Source organism: Chelonia mydas, chromosome 1, assembly GCF_015237465.2.
Source record: "Chelonia mydas isolate rCheMyd1 chromosome 1, rCheMyd1.pri.v2, whole genome shotgun sequence".
In the NCBI taxonomy this organism is placed as follows: domain Eukaryota; kingdom Metazoa; phylum Chordata; order Testudines; family Cheloniidae; genus Chelonia; species Chelonia mydas.
Window position 1 is genome coordinate 228,474,912 of NC_057849.1, and position 27,764 is coordinate 228,502,675.

A 27,764-nucleotide genomic window follows, 5' to 3' on the forward strand; every position below is an offset into this window, starting at 1 on the left:
CCTAGCTTATGAGTAGTGAGAACTGCACTAAGCTGCAAATGTATGCAATCATTTCATATGTGACCAAGAATTTATGTTCAATAAAAACGATTTGGTGCCTGAGTTTTGCATCATCCTAAAGGGTGGGTCAAATTAAGTGCATTGGAAACACTGATGCCTGAAAGACAATGAGACACCCTGAAAAAGAACAGAGTAGGAGAAAATTATACATACTGTAGCACTGTAAATTTCCTCTTTTTCCTTTACTCCACTCTTCCCCCAGGCTGCCATGCTCCACAAGTTAGAGTGTGGGGTCGAACAGTCGGAAGGGACCCGACCAAGGGATTCACTGGTAAAATTCGGCCCGGGGAAAGTGTTGGGGGTAGGGTGACTGGTGAAGCTAAGGTTTAAGATAGATAATGTGCCAATGATGTAAACCAGAGCCAGATCTATCTATATATTGGGAAATCCGATGTCTGGGAGTGGGGGGCAAATGCAAGCAAGAAACTACAGCCCTGCAAACAACTATGCACCGACCTGGTCCCCCCTCCCCAGCCCAGAAGGGTTCCTGGCCCTGATGCCCGGCAGCCCCGGGTGAATCGCCTCACGGCGACGGGGGAACACACACACCTTGTTGCATTTCGGCTGTCTGTGTCTCCTTGCCCGCCCCCAGACGCTGCCGCGCTCTGATGGGCGGGGACGCCCGCGCGAGCCCCTCCTCCCGGGCGCTCAATGCGAAGCAGCCTTTGCAAAAAGTTCAGTGGGGGAGAGAAACTGTGAGCGCTTGAGGGCAGCGGCCGAGCCTAGGAGGGGGGAAGTGGAGGCAGGAAAGAGAACCGAAGAGGGGCTGAGGGAGGAAGCAGAGAAGGGGGGGGGGGAGCAGGGAGGACGAGGGGAGAAAGTGAAGGGAGGAGGGATCCAGGAGGACACTCCCCCGCACCCCCCATCCCGCAGAGAGGGAGAAGGAAATGAGGAGAGGACGGAGAAGTGCCGCAGCCCGGGGCAGATTTCCCGCAGCAGCGCGAGCTCCGCGGGCGGCGTGGTGAGAGGAGAAGGAAGCTGCTCGAGGAAGGCGGCGGCGCGGCTCAGGATCCAGGCTCGCCCAGCAGCTGCGGGCGGCTCATGCCAGGCTGCGGCCACCGCTTCTCCCTTGGCGGCGGCTGCTGCTGCCGCTGCTCCGGTTGGCAGACAAGCGTCGGGCTTCGATCGCTGCCGGGCGGCCCCTCCCCCTCGCGTGCGCTCCGGCCGCCCCCCAGCCCCCGCGCCAGGCGGTTCGGCGAGCAGGGGCATGAACTGAAAATGAGCAAAAATGTCTGACAAAATGTCCAGTTTTCTGTACATCGGGGACATCGTGTCCCTCTACGCGGAAGGCTCAGTCAACGGCTTCATCAGCACCCTGGGGTAAGGAACGGGCTGGGGTGTGCGTGTGCGTGGCTGCGGCTGCTCTCTCTGCGCAGCGCATGTAGTTGTTTTCTGGCAACACCCCCCCACCCCCACGTACATGTCAGGCTGTGACATCTCGCTGCAGGACAGGGACCCGTGGAGAGAGCATTACACATTGCACCACAGGAAACAGAGGGGAGAGGAATGTGCTGTCTAGCAGCAGTAGCAGCAACAGCTTCACAGCCTTCTGTAACGAGAGAGATAAAAGTAGGAAGTGATGTAAAAAACAAACAAAAACAAAACCAAACTTCTCGAAAAGGCCTGGGGAAGTAGAGCACTTTAGCAGCTTTGCTGGCAAGAGGCTGTTACACAGCGACACTTTCTTTTATTTATTCTCACACTACCCCTTCCCTCCTCAGCTTGATTTACTAGCGAGAGCAGAAGCTGATTGTGTTAGGGAATAAGGTTAGCCCTCTCTGAAGTTCAAAAGCAGTACATGGAAAGAAAAGGAAAAAGTTTCCATGGATTTAAAAAAACAAAAACAAGTTAGGCCTTTATTTATTTATTTATTTTTTTAAAAGGGGCATATCCTTCTTGGGGCTGTTGTTACTGAGCCAAACCTGCTAATCACATGCATTTGGCCAGTCTTGGGAGCGTTCAAACTTCTGGAAGAGGTATGCCCTAGCAGCTGTTTGTCATCCTTTTAATAATTAAACCACCAGCACCTGAAATCCAACAATCTGTTATATTTAAATACCTCAGGGCAGTGGAACTCTCCATCATAGAGCCTTCAGGATTCTAGAACCAAGAAGCATTTAGAACCTTCTAGGTTTTAGTCTGTATGAGCGAAATCCTGGACCCATTGAAATGGCAAAACTCCTGTGAACTTCAGTGGGGCCAGGATTTTATCGTCTGCCCGTGCAAAACTTCATAGACCCAGGATTCCTCTTGACCCACCTCTGAGAGCGCCCTGGAGAAGTTGGTTAGATAACATGGTAGTAGAAAAGAATTGAAATAGAGTTTAAAACCTACGACTTCTTCTAACAACTTGAGTGTTCAGGTTCTGTTGTGAAATGGAAAAGAGTAATTTCTTATTAAAACCTTATGCTTAAAATATTAATGTAGGCATCACAAAATATGGAACTTGTCTAGGTTTTCTGATTATCTCTTAATAAGTAATGCCATTAACATTTGTATCAAGTTGGTGTACAGGGCCCTGATCCTGAAAACACTTATTCACTGCTTAATATTAGGCACTTGACTAGACCCATTAACTTCAGTGGAGCTATTCAGTTGCCTAGAGTTAAGCATGTGTTAGTGTTTGCAGGATGAAGACCGGAGGGCCTCACTTTTAAGTGCTCAGCACCATCCAACTTCTGCTGAATCCAGTTGAAATATTGTCTAATGACTACAGACTCGCGTCCCAAAATTTCTCCCTCCTGTAAGGAGTGCAGCATGGGGGCTCTTTAAGATTGTATTTAAAAAACAAACAAACAAAAAACCCAAACAATATGCTTACATTTTGCAAGAACTTAGTTCACAGAAAAATCTAATTCTTTAAAACAAACACAGTAGGAAAAGAGAATATGTTCATTATTTTTAACTGCAGCTACTAAACTTGTTCTACGCTACTTTGTACATCATACTTTACAATTGTTAATAAAGGCATGCAGGGGTGAAAACTTTGAATTTCTTGCTCCCCTTTGTAACCAACTTGTTAAATTTTTCAGCTGCACTTGTCTAATTACATGTTTGTGTATCCATTTGGTGGTGGATTTGATTTGCCTAAAGTCGTTTCTGTTTTCAACATGGATCAGACACTTAATTCCCTGTGAATGATTTTTCCTGAAAAGCTACTTCAGTGAGTTGTCATTAACTTGAGTGTTTTGGATCATCCTTTCAGTTTTATTTTGAAAAATATCCAATATAGAAAAATTCTACTGATGATGCATATAAAATGACATTGATAATACATTATTATGAAACCAGTATTGTTACAGTGACATGTCAAAAGGCTGGTAGTCCCCACTGATCTCACTGGGAGAGTCAAAGCAGTGCCAGTGATTTTTTTTTTTTTTTTGTAGCAAGTCCAAAGCAAATGTGTTCTTAATGATCTGTCATTAGAAATGTCTTACGGATTGTTTGAACCACAGTGATTCCAATGGCACATATTGGAAACAAAGCAGCTCCAAACGTAGGAGTTCCAGTGTGGGTTGTTTTTTAAACAGTGGCTATTAAACATCAAGCACTATATTCAGAACTAATAGTTAAGGCCTAATCTATACCAAGGGAAGATAACAAAATTCACTGTTAAGGCTGTGACTCCATCCTCTGCTAATTAACCCTGTTGTGCCTAAGTGTTGCAGAACATACGTAAGGTTGCTCATATTCTGAGACTCCTACACCAGGAAACTTTGTGGTGAAGAAAGGATGGAGTGGAAGCTTTAATAATGAATTTCTGTGGTTTTTGTCTGTCACTTATTTGTTTAATGCTATTGGAAGGCAGTTGGTGTTCATTGTCTTTCATACCTTTCATCTTAAACTTCCTGTTAGCTCACTTCGTTTGCTTGCAAACATCTTTCCATGAGGTATTCCTCCCTGTGTGCATTTTATGTCTTTCCCCTTCCACTTACAACTCTGGTATTCATTTCACATCTCTGTTTTGCTGACTCTTGGAATTTTAAATCCCATCTCAAAACTTCTCCTGTTTTCTGCACCTTCAAATAATTGGATGGCTCTTCCTGTTTTTTCAAGCTCTGTATTTCTTCTCAGAACCTCTTGTTGAATTGTTTGGGTCATAGTGCTAGGGCTGCAGGTTTGTCACAGTGGTAAAAATGTCACAGATAGGATGATTTTTCTGTTTGCGACTTTAATAAAGCAGTGTTTCCCAAATGGTGCCTTGCTAGGGGAGGTTTGCTGGAGGAGGGGCCAGGTCAAATTTGAGTGAGTGGCATTGGGATGTTGGGCAGACCTGGGAGTATTGAAGTTATGATACCCTATAATACGTTCTGTGGCAGTGGTTGCAATTATTCCCTTTAGGTTGGTAGCAGCTACGCAGGGGTAGTTTCACCAGTAGTAGTTTCTGGGAAGAATTCTGCTAGGAAATCTGTCCCGCTGAAAGGGGAACAAGCTGTGGAGTGTGATTGTTCCTGAGTTCCTTTCCTTATTTACCCCCAGGTCTTTCTTTCATCATTCAGAGCAGCAGAGCCTCTTTCATATACGGGTGCTTCTTATGTGTCTGGAGAAAGTGGGGAGCAGGCAGTGGAATTGCTGCTCTCTTCACCTGACTGATTTGGGCCCTCATTTCCACATTTTGTTACCATCCAGACTGCATAGCAAATGGGAGCCGTGTAGCCCAGTATTTTCAGAGCCAGTAGGAGAGGGAGATAAATTACCTTGTCACCCAGTGTCTGGGTTATTATATAGTCCACCAGGTAGCCTAACACGGTTGCAGCAACTTTAAATCCAGCTCAAGTATACTGATCGTGAAGAAAAGACTTAGTTCTGTTTTATTTTAAGCTGCCAGAGGCTAACTGTTCCTTAAACAAAGCATGAGTGAGGCAGATCTATAAATAAGATGTAAACGTGCACAGTATCTCTTTAAGCAGGGAGGTCTGTCACGTAAACGGACATCGCTCCTTACAGAGTTGAATGAGCCAAGTAAGTTTGTGTGAGGAATGGAAGTTTTTAAGTGGATGCTTAATTCCACAGGTTTTTCTAAGGTGGGTGTTTTTTTTTTTGTTTTTTTGGGGGGAGGGGGCTGACCCTCCCCCCCACCCCCCCTTTTTTTTTTCACTTTCCACACTCCTATTTCCTCTGGGAAACTTTAATGTATCTCCAAGGATGAGCAATTAAGATCAAGTTTGGGATCAGTTTAGTGCCTGGTACATCCTAGAGCCAAGAAAAGTGTATCCTGCACTTGCGGTGCGGATGGAGCTGATAAGCTAATGATCATGTAGGAGCTCTGGCACTTAGATGTAAATGATGGGTACAGTCTAAGAACCTAATTAGACAGCTAGCTGTTTCTCCCCTCATGATTTTGTTACTTTAAAAATAAAAAAAAGCCCTCATGTTCATAAACAAGAAGATCACATTGCAATGTAGTGGAGCTGGCCATGAACCAGAATTTCCATTCCATGAGAACACCTAGCATTTTGATTGTATTTTTTCGTTCCAAACCAGAACAAAAGGCTGAAATTTCCCACAAAATGAAAATTCTGAGCCATTTCAATTTGGGACCATCAAAATGCTTTGTTTCAATAATATTTCAATTCATTTTGTTTCCATTTTTATTTTATGTTATACATATAGGTATAAGTATACTATTGCAATTAATATTTCAATATAATATAAGAGTGGAAATGAAATGAATTGACCAAAAGTTTTGAGTTTGTCAAAGTGAAATGTTTTGACTTTTCCCTCTGAAATTTTTTGTTTAAATTGATACAGTCCCGTGACACGCTTTGATTCTGAAGAAACTATGTTTTTCGACAGGAAACCATTCCATCGACATTTTTGTCAACAGCTCTACAATTTAGATGAAAAAATCAGGAAATGTTTTCCTTTTTGTTCTTGTTTGTATTCCAGTGCTACTTTGTAGCTTCTACAAAGATTGTGGCCCCCTCGTGCTAGGCACTGTATGGACACGTAATAAGAGACGGTCCCTGTCCTGAAGAGCTTATAATGCAAGTAGCTAAGACACACAAAGGATGGGAGAAAAGAAGTATTGTTATTACTGTCTATAGTTTTGGAAAGAGAGAATGGAGGCACAGAGAGACTGAGGTCCGGATCCTCAAAGGGATTGATTTAAATGGGTATTAGATGCTGGTCACACAGGAAGTCTTTGATAGAGCTGGGAAATGAGCCCGTGTCTCCTAGGTCCTAGTCCAGTGCCTTAACCATGAGACAAGTCTTCCATGTTTTAAAAATAAAATTGGAATAGTATATTATGAAAATTTTTATGAATGGAGAATTAAATTTCTGTAGTCTTCTGGTACCATGAGAAGAAAAACTGTGTGTGTGTGTGCGCGCGCGCGCATGTGGGAGGGTGGGGGCAGGCTGATGCTGATGTGGCTCGGGGGGGGAGGGGAATTAGTGCCAGCTCCCAGCCTGCTGGGTGGGAGGTTTGGCTGATCGATCCATTAGTCAGAAATCCAATGGGTACATGCCTGTCTAGCCTCAGTAATGCTGCTCTGTGCAACTGTAGATGGAAACCTCATGGAACATTGCTATGGAATGTACTGCCTAAAAGGCAGCTCTTGGTGGGGAGGGACAGGTAGAAGAGCCCTAAAGAAGAGCAAAAATGGTGTAGCATTTCAGCATATACATATTTTTTCCTTTAGTTTGCTGTTCTGTGTTGTCTTTACCTGCTTCTCTTAGCTCCTTGGGACAGGTACCATACCTTTCTACACCTTTCATGAAGTCCCTAGCACAATTTCAGCCTAGGCTTTGTAAGACCCACATTTAGCATGATGTGGCTTTATTGAACCCAAGCTTTGTGCATAGACTGTATTGTTGGACTCTGGAGCAAAAAGGTCACGTAGAAAACTGAGTGTTAGTGGAACAGTGCTAGCTTGAGTACTACAAAGACCATGCAAATTAAAATTAGTAGTGCTGGTGGCCTGAGAGGAGTTATAGTATCAAAGTCATAGTGACCAAGGGTGCTTAACAATCATTGATGTGGCATACATACTATTCCCATTCCCTCCCAATCCTACTGCCTGAAAATGTGAGTGAGTGGTGAGGCACGTGGTGCACTGGCTCCTGTATTAATGAAGTTTTATTCTGCTTTTATGAACAAGAGAAATGTTAATACTTAGAATGAGTGACAAATTAGTATCAGGTGCAAGTCTGGTAGTTCGTGATTTCAAGTTGTCTAGAGTGGCTCACAAGCATGAGTGCCAACCTTATGGAAAAGTGGGTCAGGTAATATCTTTTGTTGGATCAGCTTCTGTTGGTGAGAGACAAACTTTCGCACTTACACAGAGCTCTTCTTCAGGTCTGGGAACCTAACTCAGACTGTCAAGAAACAGGATCCAGATTGGTTGTGTGTTCTGTACTTAGATTTCACCAACTAAGCGGCAAGTGAACTCCCTCAGGCACTATTACAGCCTTAACATGGAGTCAGTCAGTCCTCTTGGGCACGCTTCTGTCTTGCCACCCAGGCAAGCCTGTCTTTGTGATAGATGGTCCCTTACACCAGAAAATCACAGCAATATTTAGATTACTCCCAGTTCCAAAGGACCTGTCACTTATCCCAAGTCAGTTGCACTTCAGATCTCAAACCAAAAACAATGTTTGTAGCCAATCATATAATGCTAAACTAAAGATTTATTAAATAAGGTCAGGTCTACACTATAAACTTACATCGGTATTACTCTGTTGCTCAGGGGTGTGAAAAATCTACACTCCTGAGCGATGCATTTATGCCGACCAAACTCCCAGGGTAGACCGCACTATCTCCAGAGGAGAGCGTCTTCCATCGATATAGCTATCACCTCTTTTGGAGATTAACTACACCAATGGCAGAAGCTCTCCTGTTGGCACAGCAGCATCTTCACTGAACCGCTACACAGTAGACCTGCCCTAAGAAAAAGAAATAAGACTTATTTACAAGGTGAAAGCAGGTAAACATATGCACAAAAATGAGAGAGTCTTAGGTTCCAAAAGATGATAATAGCTGCTGTAATATGCAAGGTCTGCATGTCTTTTAGGGCTGAGCCAAGCAGCTTGTGGTTCCCTTGCTCATACTTAGAAATGTTGCCCTCTCCGAATTCCAAGCAGCAAAGTGATAACAATTTCTCCTTAACAGATATTTTAATTCTCTTCCCCCAGCGTTCAAGCTGTGATGGGATGCGGGCCTTTGCACATATCCTCTTCATGGGTGTGGGGGAAGCAGTCAGCAAAGTCTTGTTCACTGATGTTCCACAGTGGTTTGACTGGTAGGCCTTTTGCTGGGAAGGAGACACCACTTGTGATAAACTAGTATTTCACACTTGGTCAGGCTTCTTGGTTTACAGTCTTAGCAAACATTTTTGATAGTTACAGAGCAAACACTTACATGCTACCTTATAGCATCGGATACAGATATTACAAGTAAGAATAATACATGTAGCATCCTACAAGTATTTCTTAAAGTCTAAACACATTCTTATAACTCTAATACCTATTTTAACAATACCAAGACACAGGTGAGCCAGATTGGTCTCCAGCTATGAATTTTTCAATGTTCAGTGGGGGCTTGGCATAAGCTGGCACCTTGTCTGCCAGTGTCACAAGTGGTACAAATACTCAGAATTGCACCCATAATTTATTTTGCAGGCACAGTTTTATCAAGGCAAACAGCAGCCCCCAAAAACGAGAATGAATCTCAACCCTGCTGAAAACATATGAGTCTGGGGTCAGAGGGTGTTTTATTCTCCAGGCCTTTTGAGTAACTGCCCTCCATGCTGATAGTGCCAGTGGAGGTGCTGATTTCGAGGGTGCATTTTGTGATAAAGACACTTGTTTGCTAACAACTTTCTTCTCGCCAGGGCCAGCCTTACTGAAAATGGTGTCCTGGGTGAACTTGTATTTTTGGCACTCCCCCTCCCACCATCACCCCGGCTCCTAACACCAACACCACCCCCCCCCCCGGTCACCTCCGGGCCGTTATCTATACTTCATATGGAATGTCCACAGGAAAGTCATTTCAGTGTAGATGGGCATCTCCCGTGGTCCATTGTGAGTTAAGTGTCCCTTGATGAGCCACTTACTTTGACTAGTTTCAGAGTAACAGCCGTGTTAGTCTCTATTCGCAAAAAGAAAAGGAGTACTTGTGGCACCTTAGAGACTAACCAATTTATTTGAGCATAAGCTTTCGTGAGCTACACTTCATCAGATGCAGACTGTGGAAAGTATAGAAGATCTTTTTATACACACAAAGCATGAAAAAATACCTCCCCCCACCCCACTCTCCTGCTGGTAATAGCTTATCTAAAGTGATCACTCTCCTTACAATGTGTATGATAATCAAGGTGGGCCATTTCCAGCACAAATCCAGGTTTTCTCCCCCCCTCCCCCCCCCCACAAACCCACTCTCCTGCTGGTAATAGCTTATCTAAAGTGACCACTCTCCTCACAATGTGCATGACAATCAAGGTGGGCCATTTCCAGCACAAATCCAGAGTTTAACAAGAACGTCTGAGGAGGGGGGTCGTAGGTAAAAACAAGGGGAAATAGGTTACCTTGCATAATGACTTAGCCGCTCCCAGTCTCTATTCAAGGTGTGTCTGTGCGGATTTGATCTTTTGCTTTTTCAGGGAGTTTCTTGAGCAAATGCTGTAGTTTCTTTTGGTAACTCTCAGTGGGATCAGAGGGTAATGGCTTGTAGAAAGTGGTGTTGGAGAGCTGCCGAGCAGCCTCTTGTTCATATTCCGACCTATTCATGATGACAACAACACAAGATCAAATCCGTGTAGACACACCCCTGGAACCCCGACCTGGGATATTCTAACTACTACCCAAGATCCATAAACATGGAAATCCTGGGCGCCCCATCATCTCAGGCATTGGCACCCTGACAGCAGGATTGTCTGGGTATGTAGACTCCCTCCTCAGGCCCCACGCTACCAGCACTCCCAGCTACCTTCGAGACACCACTGACTTCCTGAGGAAACTACAATCCATTGGTGATCTTCCTGATAACACCATCCTGTCCACTATGGATGTAGAAGCCCTCTACACCAACATTCCACACAAAGATGGACTACAAGCCGTCAAGAACACTATCCCCGATAATGTCACGGCTAACCTGGTGGCTGAAGTTTGTGACTTTGTCCTTACCCATAACTATTTTACATTTGGGGACAATGTATACCTTCAGATCAGCGGCACTGCTATGGGTACCCGCATGGCCCCACAGTGTGCCAAAATTTTTATGGCTGACTTAGAACAATGCTTCCTCAGCTCTCGTCCCCTAACGCCCCTACTCTACTTGCGCTATATTGATGACATCTTCATCATCTGGACCCATGGAAAAGAAGCCCTTGAGGAATTCCACCATGATTTCAACAATTTCCATCCCACCATCAACCTCAGTGGTCCAGTCCACGCAAGAGATCCAGTTCCTGGACACTACAGTGCTAATAAACGATAGTCACATAAACACCACCCTATACCGGAAACCTACTGACCACTATTCCTACCTACATGCCTCCAGCTTTCACCCTGACCACACCACACGATCCATCGTCTACAGCCAAGCTCTGCGATACAACTGCATTTGCTCCAACCCCTCAGACAGAGACAAACACCTACAAGATCTCTATCAAGCATTCTTACAACTACAATACCCACCTGCGGAAGTGAAGAAACAGATTGATAGAGCCAGAAGAGTTCCCAGAAGTCACCTACTACAGGACAGGCCTAACAAAGAAAATAACAGAACGCCACTAGCCGTCACCTTCAGCCCCCCACTAAAACCTCTCCAACGCATCATCAAGGATCTACAACCTATCCTGAAGGACAACCTATCACTCTCACAGATCTTGGGAGACAGCCCCCCAACCTGAAGCAAATACTTACCAGCAACCACACACCACACAACAAAACCACTAACCCAGGAACCTATCCTTGCAACAAAGCCCGTTGCCAACTGTGTCCACATATCTATTCAGGGGACACCATCATAGGGCCTAATCACATCACACATTTGTCCTGTAGTAGGTGACTTCTGGGTACTCTTCTGGCTCTGTCAATCTGTTTCTTCACTTCAGCAGGTGGGTGTTTTCTAAAGGGATTTAGGCACTTAAGCACCTATATCCCATTGACAGTTAATGCCTAACTACTTTTAAAAATCAGGACCTAGCTGCATTGTGTCTCTACCTTTCCTACACGTAGGGGGAAGAGATTTATATAAAACACTTCTTACTCTCATAGATACTGTCTCTCCAGCAGGGCTGTTTACAGGTGCCAGCCTCATTGGGAGTCAAAGGTGATATGTAGAAGATTGGATCCCAGGGAAGGATGGATTAATTACAAACCAAGTTCTGTTTCTCCGTGTGGGACTCATTACTAACTTATCTAAGGATCCTTAGAGGCATATAAAACCTTTTTTCAGTTTTCTTTTTGTCATATGGAAGTTTGTGTTTGTGTTACGAGAGAACGGAGATTGACCTGCTGACCTGTAGTGTTAAAAGGATGAGTCTTGACATGTTTAGTTAATCATTCTTATCACCAGAATCTGTTAGGCTTCTGTCCTCTGTTGATTTGTCGCAGATGGGGAGATATGTAAGACATTGAGCAGAAAGTTACATTTGCTTTGAAAAGGTAATTATTTCTTGCAGGAAAAAAAACCCAGATGCACTGGTCTATATAAACATTATTTTTATTATTTGAATTGCCATAGAACCTAGGACCTTAGTCAAGGACCAGGAACACGTTATGTTAGGTGCTGTACAAAGACAAAAAGACCATCCCTGCTCCCAAAGAGTGTACTGCCTGAGGGTATGTCTACACTCCGAAATTAGGTTGAATTTATAGAAGTCGGTTTTTTAGAAATCGCTTTTATATATTCGAGTGTGTGTGTCCCCACAGAAAATGCTCTAAGTGCATTAAGTGAATTAACTCGGCGGAGCGCTTCCACAGTACCGAGGCTAGAGTTGACTTCCGGAGTGTTGCACTGTGGGTAGCTATCCCACAGTTCCCGCAGTCTCCGCTGCCCGTTGGAATTCTGGGTTGAGATCCCAATGCCTGATGGGGCTAAAACATTGCTGCGGGTTGTTCTGGGTACATATCGTCAGGCCCCCGTTCCCTCCCTCCCTCCGTGAAAGCAAGGGCAGACAATCGTTTCGCGTCTTTTTTCCTGAGTTACTTGTGCAGACGCCATACCACGGCAAGCATGGAGCCCGCTCAGGTAACCGTCACCGTATGTCTCCTGGGTGCTGGCAGACGCGGTACTGCATTGCTAGCAGCAACCCATTGCCTTGTGGCAGCAGACGGTGCAATAGGACTGGTAGCTGTCATCGTCATGTCCGAGGTGCTCCTGGCCACGTCGGCCAGGAGTGCCTGGGCAGACATGGGCGCAGGGACTAAATTTGGAGTGACTTGATCAAGTCATTCTCTTTAGTCCTGCAGTCAGTCCTATTGAACCGTCTTATGGTGAGCAGGCAGGCGATATGGATTGCTAGCAGTCGTATTGTACCATCTTCTGCCAGGCAGGCAAGAGATGAGGATGGCTAGCAGTCGTATTGTACCATCTTCTGCCAGGCAGGCAAGAGATGTGGATGGCATGCAGTCCTTCTGCACCGTCTGCTGCCAGCCAAAGATGTAAAAGATGGAGTGTATCAAAACAAGAAATAGACCAGATTTGTTTTGTACTCATTTGCTCCCCCCGCATCTAGGGGACTAATTCCTCTAGGTCACACTGCAGTCACTCACAGGGAAGGTGCAGCGGGGTAAATGTAGCCATGTATCAATCAGAGGCCAGACTAACCTGCTTGTTCCAATAAGAACAATAACTTAGGTGCACCATTTCTTATTGGAACCCTCCATGAAGTCCTGCCTGAAATACTCCTTGATGTAAAGCCACCCCCTTTGTTGATTTTAGCTCCCTGAAGCCAACCCTGTAAACCGTGTCGTCAGTCGCCCCTCCCTCCGTCAGAGCAACGGCAGACAATTGTTCCACGCCTTTTTTCTGAGCGGACACCATACCAAGGCAAGCATGGAGGCCGCTCAGCTCATTTGGCAATTAGGAGCACATTAAACACCACACGCATTATCCAGCAGTATATGCAGCACCAGAACCTGGCAGAGCGATACTGGGCGAGTAGGCGACGTCAGCGCGGTCGCGTGAGTGATCAGGACATGGACACAGATTTCTCTGAAAGCATGGGCCCTGCCAATGCATGCATCATGGTGCTAATGGGGCAGGTTCATGTTGTGGAACACCGATTCTGGGCTCGGGAAACAAGCACAGACTGGTGGGACTGCATAGTGTTGCAGGTCTGGGACGATTCCCAGTGGCTGCAAAACTTTCGCATGCGTAAGGGCACTTTCATGAAACTTTGTGACTTGCTTTCCCCTGCCCTGAAGTGCATGAATACCAAGATGAGAGCAGCCCTCACAGTTGAGAAGTGAGTGGAGATAGCCTTGTGGAAGCTTGCAACGCCAGACAGCTACTGGTCAGTTGGGAATCAATTTGGAGTGGACAAATCTACCGTGGGGGCTGCTGTGATGCAAGTAGCCCACGCAATCAAAGATCAAGGGTAGTGACCCTGGGAAATGTGCAGGTCATAGTGGATGGCTTAGGGAATCCCATTGCAGCAAACTGTGGTGGGGCCATAGACGGAACCCATATTCCTATCTTGGCACCAGAGCACCAGGCCGGCGAGTACATAAACCGCAAGGGGTACTTTTCAATAGTGCTGCAAGCTCTGGTGGATCACAAGGGACGTTTCACCAACATCAACGTGGGATGGCCGGGAAAGGTACGTGACGCTCACATCTTCAGGAACTCTGGTCTGTTTCAAAAGCTGCAGGAAGGGACTTTATTCCCAGACCAGAAAATAACCATTGGGGATGTTGAAATGCCTATAGTTATCCTTGGGGACCCAGCCTACCCCTTAATGCCATGGCTCATGAAGCCGTACACAGGCAGCCTGGACAGTAGTCAGGAGCTGTTCAACTACAGGCTGAGCAAGTGCAGAATGGTGGTAGAATGTGGATTTGGATGTTTAAAGGCGCGCTGGCGCAGTTTACTGACTCGGTTAGACCTCAGCGAAACCAATATTCCCACTGTTATTAATGCTTGCTGTGTGCTCCACAATATCTGTGAGAGTAAGGGGGAGACGTTTATGGCGGGGTGGGAGGTTGAGGCAAATCACCTGGCTGCTGGTTACGTGCAGCCAGACACCAGGGCTGTTAGAAGAGCACAGGAGGGCGCAGTACGCATCAGAGAAGCTTTGAAAACCAGTTTCATGACTGGCCAGGCTACGGTGTGAAAGTTCTGTTTGTTTCTCCAAGCTGAAACCCCACGCCCCTTGTTTCACTCTACTTCCCTGTAAGCTAACCACCCTCCCCTCCTCCCTTCGATCACCGCTTGCAGAGGCAATAAAGTCATTGTTGCTTCACATTCATGCATTCTTTATTCATTCATCACACAAATAGGGGGATGACTACCAAGGTAGCCCAGGAGGGGTGGTGGAGGAGGGAAGGAAAATGCCACGCAGCACTTTAAGCACAGCACTTTAAAAGTTTACAACTTTAAAATTTATTGAATGCCAGCCTTCTTTTTTTTGGGCAATCCTCTGTGGTGGAGTGGCTGGTTGGCCAGTGGCCCCCCCACCGCGTTCTTGGGCTTCTGGGTGTGGAGGCTATGGAACTTGGGGAGGAGGGCGTTTGGTTACACAGGGGCTGTAGTGGCAGTCTGTGCTCCAGCTGCCTTTGCTGCAGCTCAACCATACACTGGAGCATATTGGTTTGGTCCTCCCGCAGCCTCAGCGTTGAATCCTGCCTCCTCTCATCACGCTGCCGCCACATTTGAGCTTCAGCCCTCTCTTCAGCCCGCCACCTCTCCTCCCGGTCATTTTGTGCTTTCCTGCACTCTGACATTATTTGCCTCCACGCATTCGTCTGCGCTCTGTCAGTGTGGGAGGACAGCATGAGCTCAGAGAACATTTCATCACGAGTGCATTTTTTTTTCTTTCTAATCTTCACTAGCTTCTGGGAAGGAGAAGATCCTGTGATCATTGAAACACATGCAGCTGGTGGAGGAAAAAAAAAGGGACAGCGGTATTTAAAAAGACACATTTATAAAACAGTGGCTACAGTCTTTCAGGGTAAACCTTGCTGTTAACATTACATACATAGCACGTGATTTCGTTACAAGGTCGCATTTTGCCTCCCCCCACCGCGTGGCTACCCCCCCCCCCCCCGGGCAGCATTTCTGTTCAGCCGCAGGCAAATAGCCCAGCTGGAACGGGCTCCTCTGAGTGTCCCCTGAAGAAAAGCACCCTATTTCAACCAGGTGACCATGAATGATATCTCACTCTCCTGAGGATAACACAGAGAGATAAAGAACGGATGTTGTTTGAACGCCAGCAAACATACATTGCAATGCTTTGTTGTACAATGATTCCCGAGTACGTGTTACTGGCCTGGAGTGGTAAAGTGTCCTACCATGAAGGACGCAATAAGGCTGCCCTCCCCAGAAACCTTTTGCAAAGGCTTTGGGAGTACATCCAGGAGAGCCGCGAATGCCAGGGCAAATTAATCCTTTCACATGCTTGCTTTTAAACCATGTATAATATTTTAAAAGGTACACTCACCGGAGGTCCCTTCTCCGCCTGCCAGGTCCAGGAGGCAGCCTTGGGTGGGTTCGGGGGGTACTGGCTCCAGGTCCAGGGTGAGAAACAGTTCCTGGCTGTCGGGAAAACTGGTTTCTCCGCTTGCTTGCTGTGAGCTATCTACAACCTCATCATCATCATCTTCTTCGTCCCCAAAACCTGCTTCCGTGTTGCCTCCATCTCCATTGAAGGAGTCAAACAACACGGCTGGGGTAGTGGTGGCTGAACCCCCTAAAATGGCATGCAGCTCATCATAGAAGCGGCATGTTTGGGGCTCTGACCCGGAGCGGCCGTTCGCCCCTCTGGTTTTCTGGTAGGCTTGCCTCAGCTCCTTAAGTTTCATGTGGCACTGCTTCGGATCCCTGTTATGGCCTTTGTCCTTCATGCCCTGGGAGATTTTGACAAAGGTTTTGGCATTTTGAAAACTGGAACGGAGTTCTGATAGCACGGATTCCTCTCCCCATACAGCGATCAGATCCCGTACCTCCCGTTCGGTCCATGCTGGAGCTCTTTTGCGATTCTGGGACTCCATCATGGTCACCTCTGCTGATGAGCTCTGCATGGTCACCTGCAGCTTGCCACGCTGGCCAAACAGGAAATTGAAATTCAAAAGTTTGCGGGCCTTTTCCTGTCTACCTGTCCAGTGCATCTGAGTTGAGAGCGCTGTCCAGAGCGGTCACAATGGAGCACTCTGGGATAGCTCCCGGAGGTCAATACCGTTGAATTGTGTCCACAGTACCCCAAATTCGACCCGGCAAGGCCGATTTAAGCGCTAATCCACTTGTCAGGGGTGGAGTACGGAAATCGATTTTAAGAGCCCTTTAAGTCGAAATAAAGGGCTTCATCGTGTGGACGGGTGCAGGTTTACATCGATTTAACGCTGCTAAATTCGACCTAAAGTCCTAGTGTAGACCAGGGCTAAGAGGGATATGTTGGGGCACAGGGGGAAGGAAAGTGGAGTGGCAGTTCATGATTTTTGCAGGGAGGGTAGTACATTTTAGTTATACATTTGTTCAGTTTTTGTTGTTTTATGCATAGATGTCCATTAAAAATAGATTGAGAAAACAAAGAGGAAAAAAATTATGTTCTTTAAACTTTCATACACACTGATTATAAATCAGATTCCATCTAATTATTGGAGCTGATACCATTACCTATACTTAAGATTGCCTAGCACTTCCCATTATGGATCCTGTTTTCAGTTTCCTGTAACTTTGCAAAAGTTTGACCATTTGGGCTGAAATATTTCATATCAGGTATTTTGCCTCAGGCTGATTTATTATTATTATTTTTTTTGGGGGGTAAGTTTCAACTAAAATGCTTCAGCCATTTCAGAGAATGACATTAGGGAAGAATACATTGTACGATTTTTTGTTTTCTTTAACGTGGGCAACCATTTTGTTGGGAAGCTCTTTTGCTACCATGCTTTGGAGCAGAGTCTTGAAATTTTGGCTGAGGTGTTGTCCTAGTGTCAGGGATGGGCCTTTTGGAATCCCCATGAAAACCTGGCCAAGTTATAAGGCTCTGTTAGAATTTGGCCACTAAATATCACCAAAGATTCCGTCTGTGGTGAGTATGCGCCAGACACTCAAGCTCCTATATGCTGACCAGACTGGACATTTTATCCCTGCAGAACAAATGAGCATACTCCATCCCAGGGCTACAGGGGTAGAGCCGGACTTTCCCTGCCATTGCTCCTCTCTGCAGCTGGGAGGGCCTGTGGCATCAGACATGGAACTGAGAAGAGAGATAGTCTCTCTTGTGCTCTGTGCTCCCCCAGATGGGGCCTAAGTAGGAAGAGAAGGTAGTCACACTGGAATGCTGTGGGGTGAGTGTGTGGGGGGGAAAGGAGAAGGGGTTGCGAGAGTCAGAGGATGGGGGGGGAGCAGAAAGGGAGGGTGACAGCTGGTATGTGAAGGTGGATAGTAGTGAGGTGGGGGGAGAGGAGGCATAAGCCTCTCGTTGTGTGTATTGCGGGGGGGGGCAGGGGGTGTAATGAATAGGAACAGAGCAGCAGGGAGCCAGTGGTTGGATAGGAACAGAGGAGAGAAGGGAAGGAAATGGGAGCTCTATATTGCTGCTGTCATAAATATAAAGGGAAGGGTAAACACCTTTAAAATCCTTCCTGGCCAGAGGAAAAATCCTTTCACCTATAAAGGGTTAAGAAGCTAGGATAACCTCGCTGGCACCTGACCAAAATGACCAATGAGGAGACAAGATACTTTCAAAAGCTGGGGCGAGGGAGAAACAAAGCCTTTCTCTCTGTCTGTGTGTTGTTTTTTGCCAGGAACAGAAAAAAAATGGAGTCTTAGAACTTAGTAAGTAATCTAGCTAGATATGCATTAGATTCTGTTTTGTTTAAATGGCTGATAAAATAAGCTGTGCTGAATGGAATGGATATTCCTGTTTTTGTGTCTTTTGTAACTTAAGGTTTTGCCTAGAGGGATTCTCTATGTTTTGAATCTAATTACCCTGTAAGGTATTTACCAGCCTGATTTTACAGAGGTGATTCTTTTACTTTTTCTTCTTTACTTTCATTAAAATTCTTCTTTTTAAGAACCTGATTGCTTTTTCATTGTTCTTAAGATCCAAGGGTTTGGGTCTGTGTTCACCTATGCAAATTGGTGAGGATTTTTATCAAGCCTTCCCCAGGAAAGGGGGTATAGGGTTTGGGAGGATTTTGGGGGGGAAAGACGTTTCCAAGCAGGCTCTCTCCCTGTCATATATTTGTTAGACGCTTGGTGGTGGCAGCAATAAAGTCCAAGGGCAAAAGGTAAAATAGTTTGTACCTTGGGGAAGTTTTAACCTAAGCTGGTAAAAATAAGCTTAGGGGGTTTTTCATGCAGGTCCCCACATCTGTACCCTAGAGTTCAGAGTGGGGAAGGAACCTTAACAGCTCTGCTGTCAACACATAGCTATAAACCCACTGGCACAGTGTATATCTCATCCCCTCTTGTGATTAGTCCACATAGAGGCTCTAAAGGTCCAGACCCTGGTGATGACCCAAACTGAGGGTTCAAGATGGTTCCATGTATTAGAATTTGTTTTTTTCAGGCTTTTTTATATTCGGAAATTACACTAAAAAACCCCTACATTAAAAGAATGTTAAGGTTACAAAGTGAAGGTCTCAAAGGGTAGGAAATGCCACAGTTAAGGTAGCTCATGCAATCTTAATTTGCCCCCTTGTGCATATGCATTATGACACAATCTTTAATTCATGATCACATTATTTTTCCACAAAACCCCTACCGCATTGAATATGCAGGGTGGACAGTGCGCTCGGAATGAATCAGGGTTATGTAGTAAAGGAGGCTGTTGTAATCTCTATATAAGAGAGTTTTGGACAGACAGGTTTGCATAAACTTCCTTTAGTTTGGTGGCCACCACATGCCAAATAGCACACTGTTGAAACTGAGGTGAAAATATTTTGAAACACAGGGAGACTATAAAAACACATCCAAATGTGATTTCCAGAGTTTATCCCATTGAACTGGATTTACTGTAGCTCCACTCAGTACGAAGAAGAGGTTTCAAGATCGGAATTGACTTTTGGTCTTTGACCTCCTGACAGATAAAATAATTATCACAAAAATAAAACTGAAACTAGACAACTAGAGTGAATCACAGAATACAGAAACTTGCTAAGGATGTATGTTTGGAGTTCTTATCTTGATTTTCTTTTAATGGCTTGTTTGACTTTGAAACTGTAGGTTGTTTTTTTTTTTTTTTTTTTCTTTTTTCTCCACTTGGTACACACATCTAACAAATGTACTAAGGGGAGCTAAGAGCGTACATGCATAGGAGAGTAAATATCTCTTAAATGTACTGTTAACCCCAAATTTTCAACCTTGGGAGCCTACAATTAAAACCTAGTACCTGATTTTCTTTGTGCCAAGCTCTGCTTATGCAGTTGTGTGTAGGTCAGGTAAGCAAAGGTGGTTATAAGTCACTCGGGGTATGTCTCTACCACTGCTGGGAGTGAGTCTTGCAGCCCAGAGGGACAGACTTGTGTTAGTGGGATTCTTGCTAGCGTGCTAATAAGAGCAATGTGGATGTTCTGGCTTGGGCTCTGAAGCCTGAGGGGGAGAGGAGGCATTTGAGAGGCTGACTTCCAACTTGAGCCCGAACATCAAAGTAACTTTTACACAGCTATCTTTAGCATGCTAGCCCAAGCTCCACTAAGGCGAGTCTGACCCAGGCTGAGAGACATACCCATATCAGCGTTTCTGCCTCCCTTTATCCTAGGACTGAAGCAGCCCCTGGTATAAGAGTACCTACAGAGCCTGTTCTGCTGGCCTAGGATCACTGGAGCACAGTACACTATGGCCCCACATCCTTTATCCCGAGTTGTATCACAGGAATCCCCAGCTACCCCTGCAGGGCAGCTTTGAGTCCACTTGGGTTTTGGGTTTGGGCTGAACATCTGGTCACTAAATCCACCTGCAGCTCAGCATGTCTGAAAAATCAGATAAATTGTTTAGGTGTTTAAACTTGATGCATTTAGGTTTGACATATTTGTCCAATTGGTTTTAGAGGACTGCCATTTACAGTGTTGCCAACAGGATTGTCTCACAAGTCCAGTCGATAATTGGTGTTTTTCTTAAAGCTTCAGCTTCTGGGGTCCTGGGATTCTTGGGGTAGCCTCAACTTTCATGTAAGAAAAAGTAAGCTTCTAGCTGTTCTGGCTGTGGTGGAAAGCTTGAAAATGTGACTCCTAAAGGCTCAAAACCCAGAACCCAAGTAATTCTTATTATTTTAAAGAATCTCATGATTTTTAGCTACGCTCCTGGTTTTTTTTGGGTTTTGATTTATAATATTGGAACCCTTGGGGTTGGAAATGCTGCTTTTTGCATGACCTTGCTGATAATATTTTTGAAGTTTGCTGTATTGAGATTGCCAAAGTGTTATCAAACTGCTTCAGACTAATTGACCAACAGTGCACTTTGGCCAAGTAATAGGTAATTCCATATGGCTTTTTTAGTACAACAGGATTTAGAAAATAATTAAACAGGAAAATAAAACTGATGTACTCGGAGGGACTGGAATGGAAATCTTTAAGGTAGTAAAAGCAATGTGATTTTAAAAAAAATCAGATAGCAAATTCATTATTCTAACAATAAAATAAAAATAACAAGACTATCCACAAAGTTTTTAAAAGGATTAAAAAATTCATGTATAGTGAAAAGGTTAACTACTTATTAAGGGTATTCACTTTGATGTCTTTGATAAATTCCAACTTGGGTAATTGTGTTTTGCCAGTTTAGAGTCTATCCTCCAGTTTCAACTGAATGCATTCTTTTCACTTCCTATCCTGAACTGTGTATGTAACTCCATAGACTTCAGTTGAATTACAGCTGTAATTTATAAGTGAGAGAAGAATCGGGCCCATTAATGCACGATATTCCTCCCCTATACCTGTGTTTTTTAAATCAGGAGTAAATGAACAGAAGTTTGAATTACATTGTTCTAAGACCAGTATAAGTAAGAGCAGAAAAATTAAAGGAGGGAAGGTGTCTAGTGCTCTTAAGGTCAAATACAGCTCTCAACAGGCCAATCTTAAAACTAAAGCAGGTTTCTCAAGTAATAAACTGAAGACATAATGAATGTTGCTAATTCGAATTTCACTGTATCACCCGTCAAGGTTACGGATGCAATGAACAAAAGAAGTTCACATCTCAAATTTGACTTAATCAGTCTTTCAGATAGTTTAATGGGTCAAGTTGTTTAAAATCCCTTTGAATATAATTTAAGTTCTTAGCATGTCATTTAAAAATTATAAAACATGCATCCAACTTAATTTATTTTGGTTTTGTTGGCAGTGTTGAGGCAGGAATTTTATTATTATACCAGACTACAGACAGCAGTTTATGTAGTGTGTATTCTGATTCACTGCCATAAAATAGTGCCAGAGTCACATAAATTAATTTTTTACAGGTGTGCTGCTTAAAAATAATAAATAAAATCTGTTTAAGGCCCTGTATCATTAGAATACATTGACTTACAAATGGTAAGTAAATTTTAAGACAAAATTTTGGAGAGTCATTTTCTCTTTTACTTACCTGTCAAAGACCTGAGTTAAAAGTTCTGTTTTTCCTGCTAGAGTTACAGGCATTACTAATGATGGGTTTCAGAGTAGCAGCCATGTTAGTCTGTATTCGCAAAAAGAAAAGGGGTATGAGTGGCACCTTAGAGACTAACCAATTTATTTGAGCATAAGCTTTTGTGAGCTACAGCTCACTTCATTGGATTCATTCAGTGGAAAATACAGTGAGGAGATTTATATACACACAGAACATGAAAAAATGGGTGTTATCATACACATAGTAAGGAGAGTGCTCACTTAAGATGAACTATTACCAGCGTGGGGGTGGGGGAGGAGAAAACCTTTTGTAGTGATGATCAAGGTGGGCCATTGCCAGCAGTTTACAGGAATGTCTGAGGAGTAGTGGGGGGTGGGGTGGGAAATAAACATGGGGAAATAGTTTTACTTTGTGTAATGACCCATCCACTCCCAGTCTCTATTCAAGCCTAAGTTAATTGTATCCAGTTTGCAAATTAATTCCAATTCAGCAGTCTCTTGTTGGAGTCTGTTTTTGAAGTCTTTTTGTTGTAATATTGCGACCTTTAGGTCTGTAATCGAGTGACCAGAGAGATGGAAGTGTTCTAGAACTGGTTTATGAATGTTATAATTCTTGACATCTGATTTGTGTCCATTTATTCCTTTACATAGAGACTGTCCAATTTACTAATATATAACTTAGGCCTCGATCCTGCACATTGCACAGAACTTTTGTTGACTTCAAATGGGAGGTATCTGCATGGAGCTGCTACAGGATTGGGTTAGCTGCTTGCTCAGTTTATATATTAGTGGCCTCTCTTGCAACAAACAAACAAAAACGCTTCTGGGGTTTCGGTATTCAGGTCCTGGCAGGTAGAACATTTTTGTTTGCCTGTTACCTTCATAATTCTTAAATCTAAGCATGTTTCTCTGCTGATGCATTTTGATCTTCGTTACTTCGTATTTTGTGTGTAATAGCCATGAAATATTTAATCCATTATATGCAAAGTTCTGTGTTATACCTTTGTATTTGGATGAGGATTGTACATTTAATCTATGGGAAGTGTTTGTCCCAGGTTGGGGCTGCTTTTATAATCATCGCTCATGAATATAACTCGATGTTGGACAGTCCTGATTCTAGCACTCTAAAATGCTGATTTAAAGAGGTGAGGAACTATCTCCTGTCATTTGGTTCCTACTGTGTTCAGGAAGACAGGACTTCGTACTGTCTTTGTATATAAATAGGATTGCATCTACAAAGTATCTGCTTCCATCATCAAATTCTCTCTCTAATGGAAACAATCTCTAGACCCCTCCAAATTGGCTAACTGGTGAAGTCAAAAAGAGGTAATATGACTGTCTATGACGATACCCGAGAGAGAGAGTCACAGTGAAAATTGTTGAGCAATCTGTCATTTCTAGACATGAATGTTAAACACAGCCCCAACTCCCAGTCCAAAAGGTTACTTCACTGTTTTGGGGTATCCATCCATCCATCCATCCATAGGTTTATACTGCTGCCCATCACTATACTATTTGAGTGCCTTCCATATAAAACCAATAGCAAAGTCCCTAGTACACTTCATGAAGTCTCTGGAACTTTTCCCTTTATGGGGTAAGAACTTTGCTTGGAGTAGCGTTTTTTTGTGGGGGACAGGGGCATAGGGGTTGGTAGGAGTTTTGAGATTAGAAAGGAGTGTTCATAATGAGAGTGTCATTTATAGTGGAAGGGCTTTCTCAAAGAGGAAGGTTTTGGAACATTTCCTAAAAATGATCGAACTCTGGATTTGCCTGATCCCTTCTGACAGATTGTTCCATAGCCAGATACCCTTGACAGAGAACATTTTGTCCCTAGCTCTCATGTGCGTGGTGTTGGGATCTGCATTGTCCCATAGGAGTGCAGCTGTTGCAGAGATTCATGCTGTGCTTAATTTGTGATGAAAGAGGTGCCGGGCTCAAGCAATGGTTTACTTTCAAACCTGATTTGTTAAGCCCAGTGGTGCCGGGACTATGAACTGCCAAACCTAGAGATGCCAGCCAGGGCTCAGCTCTGGCAAGCCCTGGGACAAATTAAGTACTGGGTTCATAGCTCAAAGTTAGTGTTCTGACGTAGCTGGGGCATGGTATATTAATTGCTTTGGAAATTGGAGCCAGGGCCTTATACTGGCACTGGAAGCCAGTGGAGGGACCTGATGTGCTCATGGCAGCCTGAGCCACGGAGAAGATGGGCAGGTGCATTCTATACCAGCTGGAGCATGGGCATCCTCTTCACATTCAGTTTGATACAGTGACTGTTTCCATGTTGTAGAGCATGTAGTTGTAGCCTCTCCTGTCTGGTAAAAGCTAGTGAACATGGCTCCATTTCATACTCAAATATTTTTCAGGGTTTTTTGAGCTTTGGCGTATGTGATGGGGCCAAACTCAGTCAGGGATGGCAGGGCAGATAATACAATCTGGTTAAGGTGGAATTTTCTTTCTGAGTTAGTTCCATATGTATTCAGTTGATCTAATCAGTGAAGTACGTAGACAGCTCTCCATAGTGGCTGATGGTTGGACTGGTGTTTGGATTGTGCAGCCTGGGTTGATTAGCTGGTTCACTATGTGAAATAACTCCTCTAGCTGTGATTCTGCCATGTTCTATGTGAAGGAGCAGAAGGCTTGTTTTTGTCTCCTTTATTGCAGTGGTGTAGTCCTGTAAGAGTTGTTTTGTGCTGCTGTTGGAGGGGTTCAAAGTGTCTTTTGTGCCATTGGTATTTTAGCTTTCTGGCTGTGCCCTTCATCTGCCATAGTTCATCTGTGAACTGTGGTAATCTTCTTGCACAGTGTGGGGGGAGTGCATGGCTTGGGCCAAAATGTTGGTGGTACTGGAATCAGGTGCGTCTTGTATTTGGGTGACTTATTCTCCTAGGGCAAGTTGAAGACCTATGGGAGTTCAGGAGTCTTCAGGGGTGGACCATCTTTTGTTGATCACTACCCTGGTGGGAAGGAGGGAAGGCTCTGACTTTTGCTTGCATGAGGTGGTGGTAAGGCCAAGGGAGTGGTATGTTGGTCCTAGGCTGAAGATAGGGTCCAACATATGTCCTGGCTGCATGTGTAGGTTCAGACTGCTTGGGAGAATCCCATGGAGGCCATGAGATCAAGTACTACTGTATCATTAAGATTATCTATGTAAACGCTGGGGTCTGAGGGATTCCAGTACCATGATGGGTGGCAGCTCTGTAAGTTCATCCAGGAAGTTGACAGCATGGCTGTCTCCAGGCCTATACACCACTAGGAATTCTAGGTTCCTCTTGTCCTTTACCTCACAGATCATATGGATGTACTCCTGTGTTTTTGTTTCTGGGATGGAAAGTCTTCTGCAGCTGAAGGGGAGCAGGACTACTACTCTATTCTCCTTCCTTTTGTCTGGTGCATTCTGAGGTCTGTTTTGGCTTCTGACATATGCTGGTGTTTCTCCCTGTCTCTGTGACATGATAGTACTGAGTTGGCTCTAGGCCTGGTTATAAAGGTTTATGTTCTCTTCTGTTTACATCTGATCAGGGAGGGTGGAGTGGCCTCTGGGAGTCATTTATGGCTCTGTGATTTTTCTGGGCTGATCTGTGCCAGCCCCATGATAGGTTACATCAGCTTTGAGGTTGCTCTAAGATACATCAGCTGTTAATAGTCCCCCAGTGATTCTGTCTGCTGGGGCTTGCTGGAGTGCACTATGGTCTAGTTTCACCTCTGCCCTCTCTTGTGCAGCCAGATAGGGGGTAATTTGTGCCAACTGAGAGCTCCTTCACAACGGGAGAATTCTCAGCTGGATAGATCAAGCTGCTTTCTGGTCCCTTTGCAGTGCCAGAGAAATGCAGAAGAGGATCTGTCCTGAAACCTTGGCAGAATCTTCTTAATGTGATTTCCAGTAATTTTTGCATAGAATTAGTGATCATAAATGTTATGGTATCTCTTTCTTGTATTGGGACTGTAAGTACATAAAAATCTGTCTTCATGGCACTTTTATATAAAAATTATAATTATTTTGGTCCCTTTTTTTTGGTGCTTTAAAAAGTCACCCACTACCTTTAAAATTTTAAATAAATCAGAATGCAAAATAAAATAAAATAAAACCGATTCAGAATCTGTGTGCGCACATGCATGTGTAAAAAAATGAAAATAAAAAAAGAACACAAAAAGTCCAACCTTATCCCCAACACCTACACTTGTTAACACAACAACAGATGCAAACCACATAAACTTAATGTTGCAGGGAAAACAAAAATGTATTCGGTATTGGCTTGCAAGACCCCAAAATCAACCTCCATGGAGACAGAATACCAAACATGCTGCCCTCTTATGGAGTGATTCCTGCTTCCTGGCCTTTCAGAATTGTTGGTAATTTGAGTTTCACCAATTTCAGTTATATTAGGCCAGGAATCATCTCCCAGGGTCCTGTTTAGGGCATTGCACTCATGTGAAATTCATAGGTGAGTGGGATTGTGGCATTAGAGGTTATTCATCAGGAGATGAGGCCTGATAGTTTTCCAAACCACTAGTTGACCTGAAAGGAGTGAATTGTTCTAAAGTACACCTTAAAGTACACCTTAATTATTTCATTAAATCAGGCCAACACTATCTCACAGGTAGTGTTATCAAATGTAGCTTACAGATCAGATATCCATATGTAACTGTGTCTCAAACTCATCGCTGACAGAGAGTCATGCAGCCCACAAACAAATGGTGTGTCAATGTCGTACTGAGGCCTGCCGCCAAATCAGAGATCCCACGTTGTCTGAAATATGTTGGCAGTCACCTTCTCAGAGAGGAACATTTGAATCTGGCTGATGATAGAATAATAAACATTTGAGGGGGCTTTCTTAGCAGGGGGGGCAAACCTTGATTGACACAGCATGACTGACACAGTGCCCTCTGACAAGGGGTGGGGAGAGGTAGTAATAATTTAGCAATTGAACTGTTCCATGGCAGTGTACGAGAGTATTCAAGACAATATATTGGAAGGTTGCTGGAACAATTTGTATGCTGAGGGGGCTGAGAGCCTTTGAACCAAACTGTAAATCCTGTATATGACAGAAGCCGCTTCAAGCCAGGGGGTGCAGCAGCACACCTAGTTCCAGCACACCTGATACGTTGCTTCCTTGGGGAGAAGAAAAGCTTGTGTAATCAGTACGCAAAGCTCGCTGCAGAGAGGGCTGAATGGCTTTTGATTATGCAATGAAATCTAGAAGAGTGATTAAAACAATCAGAGCTAATATTGGGTGGGGTGACTTTAGCTGCACTGAAGAGATAGTACAGCATAGTTTACTTTTTGAGTATACATGAATGACTTGGGGAATTGTAACCAGGGTGATTAGAAGGCTTTTAATCTCAATGCCATAGGCAGTGGTATAACTACTGATAATAGTGTAAAGCAGTCCAGAAAGGGGTGTGGAACTCTAAGGAAAGGACTTGAATAGTCTTACGCTTCTGAACATCATTGCAAAATATTAGATTGACTTCCACAAGGCTGTTTTTAAAGGGGTCTGTGTACATTCATTAGCTTAACTAGAAACTAGGTTTAAGCTTTGGTACACTCTTTTGGCCTCTGGTTGTAGAGAAAGGATCCAGTAACACTGCAGCCTTTTTAGCACCATTAGGTGTGACTATGGAAACCAAAAGGGTGTGGATTTCACTCTTTGAATCCTAAGGTTGAACGCAATTGTCTTTAGGAGTACACATTGGAATAGAGGAGCTGAGTTAACTAGAATAAGTTGAAAAGTGAAATGTTCCCCAAAAATGTGTCCCTTAATTTTTTCATTGAAAAATTCTGAATTTTGACATCTTTAGACCAGCTCTAAGATGATGATGTTGTTGTTGTTGTTGTTTTTATTGTGTGTTTGTACAGTGCCTAGCACAGAGGGGTCCTGGTCTATGATTTGGGTCCCTAAGTGCTACCAAAATATGAATAATAATGACCATTATTAACTCATTTCTTGCCTTCTGCTCCTCTTTCCTTTTTTGCTGTGGTCCTGTGGCTCCCTGCAACC

General features: G+C 44.2%; 1 protein-coding gene across 4 annotated transcripts in view; it reads left to right on the forward strand.

Annotated features, from left to right (window-relative positions):
• ITPR2 (inositol 1,4,5-trisphosphate receptor type 2) overlaps positions 1-27,764 on the forward strand; it is a 360,382-nt gene that overhangs the window by 18,791 nt on the left and 313,827 nt on the right. For 2 of the 4 annotated variants that reach the window (XM_037915321.2, XM_037915330.2), the window contains exon 1: positions 719-1,380. The exons of 1 other annotated variant lie outside the window; for it this stretch is intronic. In XM_037915321.2, coding sequence (XP_037771249.1) covers positions 1,289-1,380 — 92 coding nt within the window. In that variant the 5' untranslated portion in view covers positions 719-1,288. Of the gene's footprint in view, positions 1-715; positions 1,381-27,764 lie in introns of those variants that run through there. One more of the 4 variants, XM_037915324.2, reaches the window with a different exon arrangement.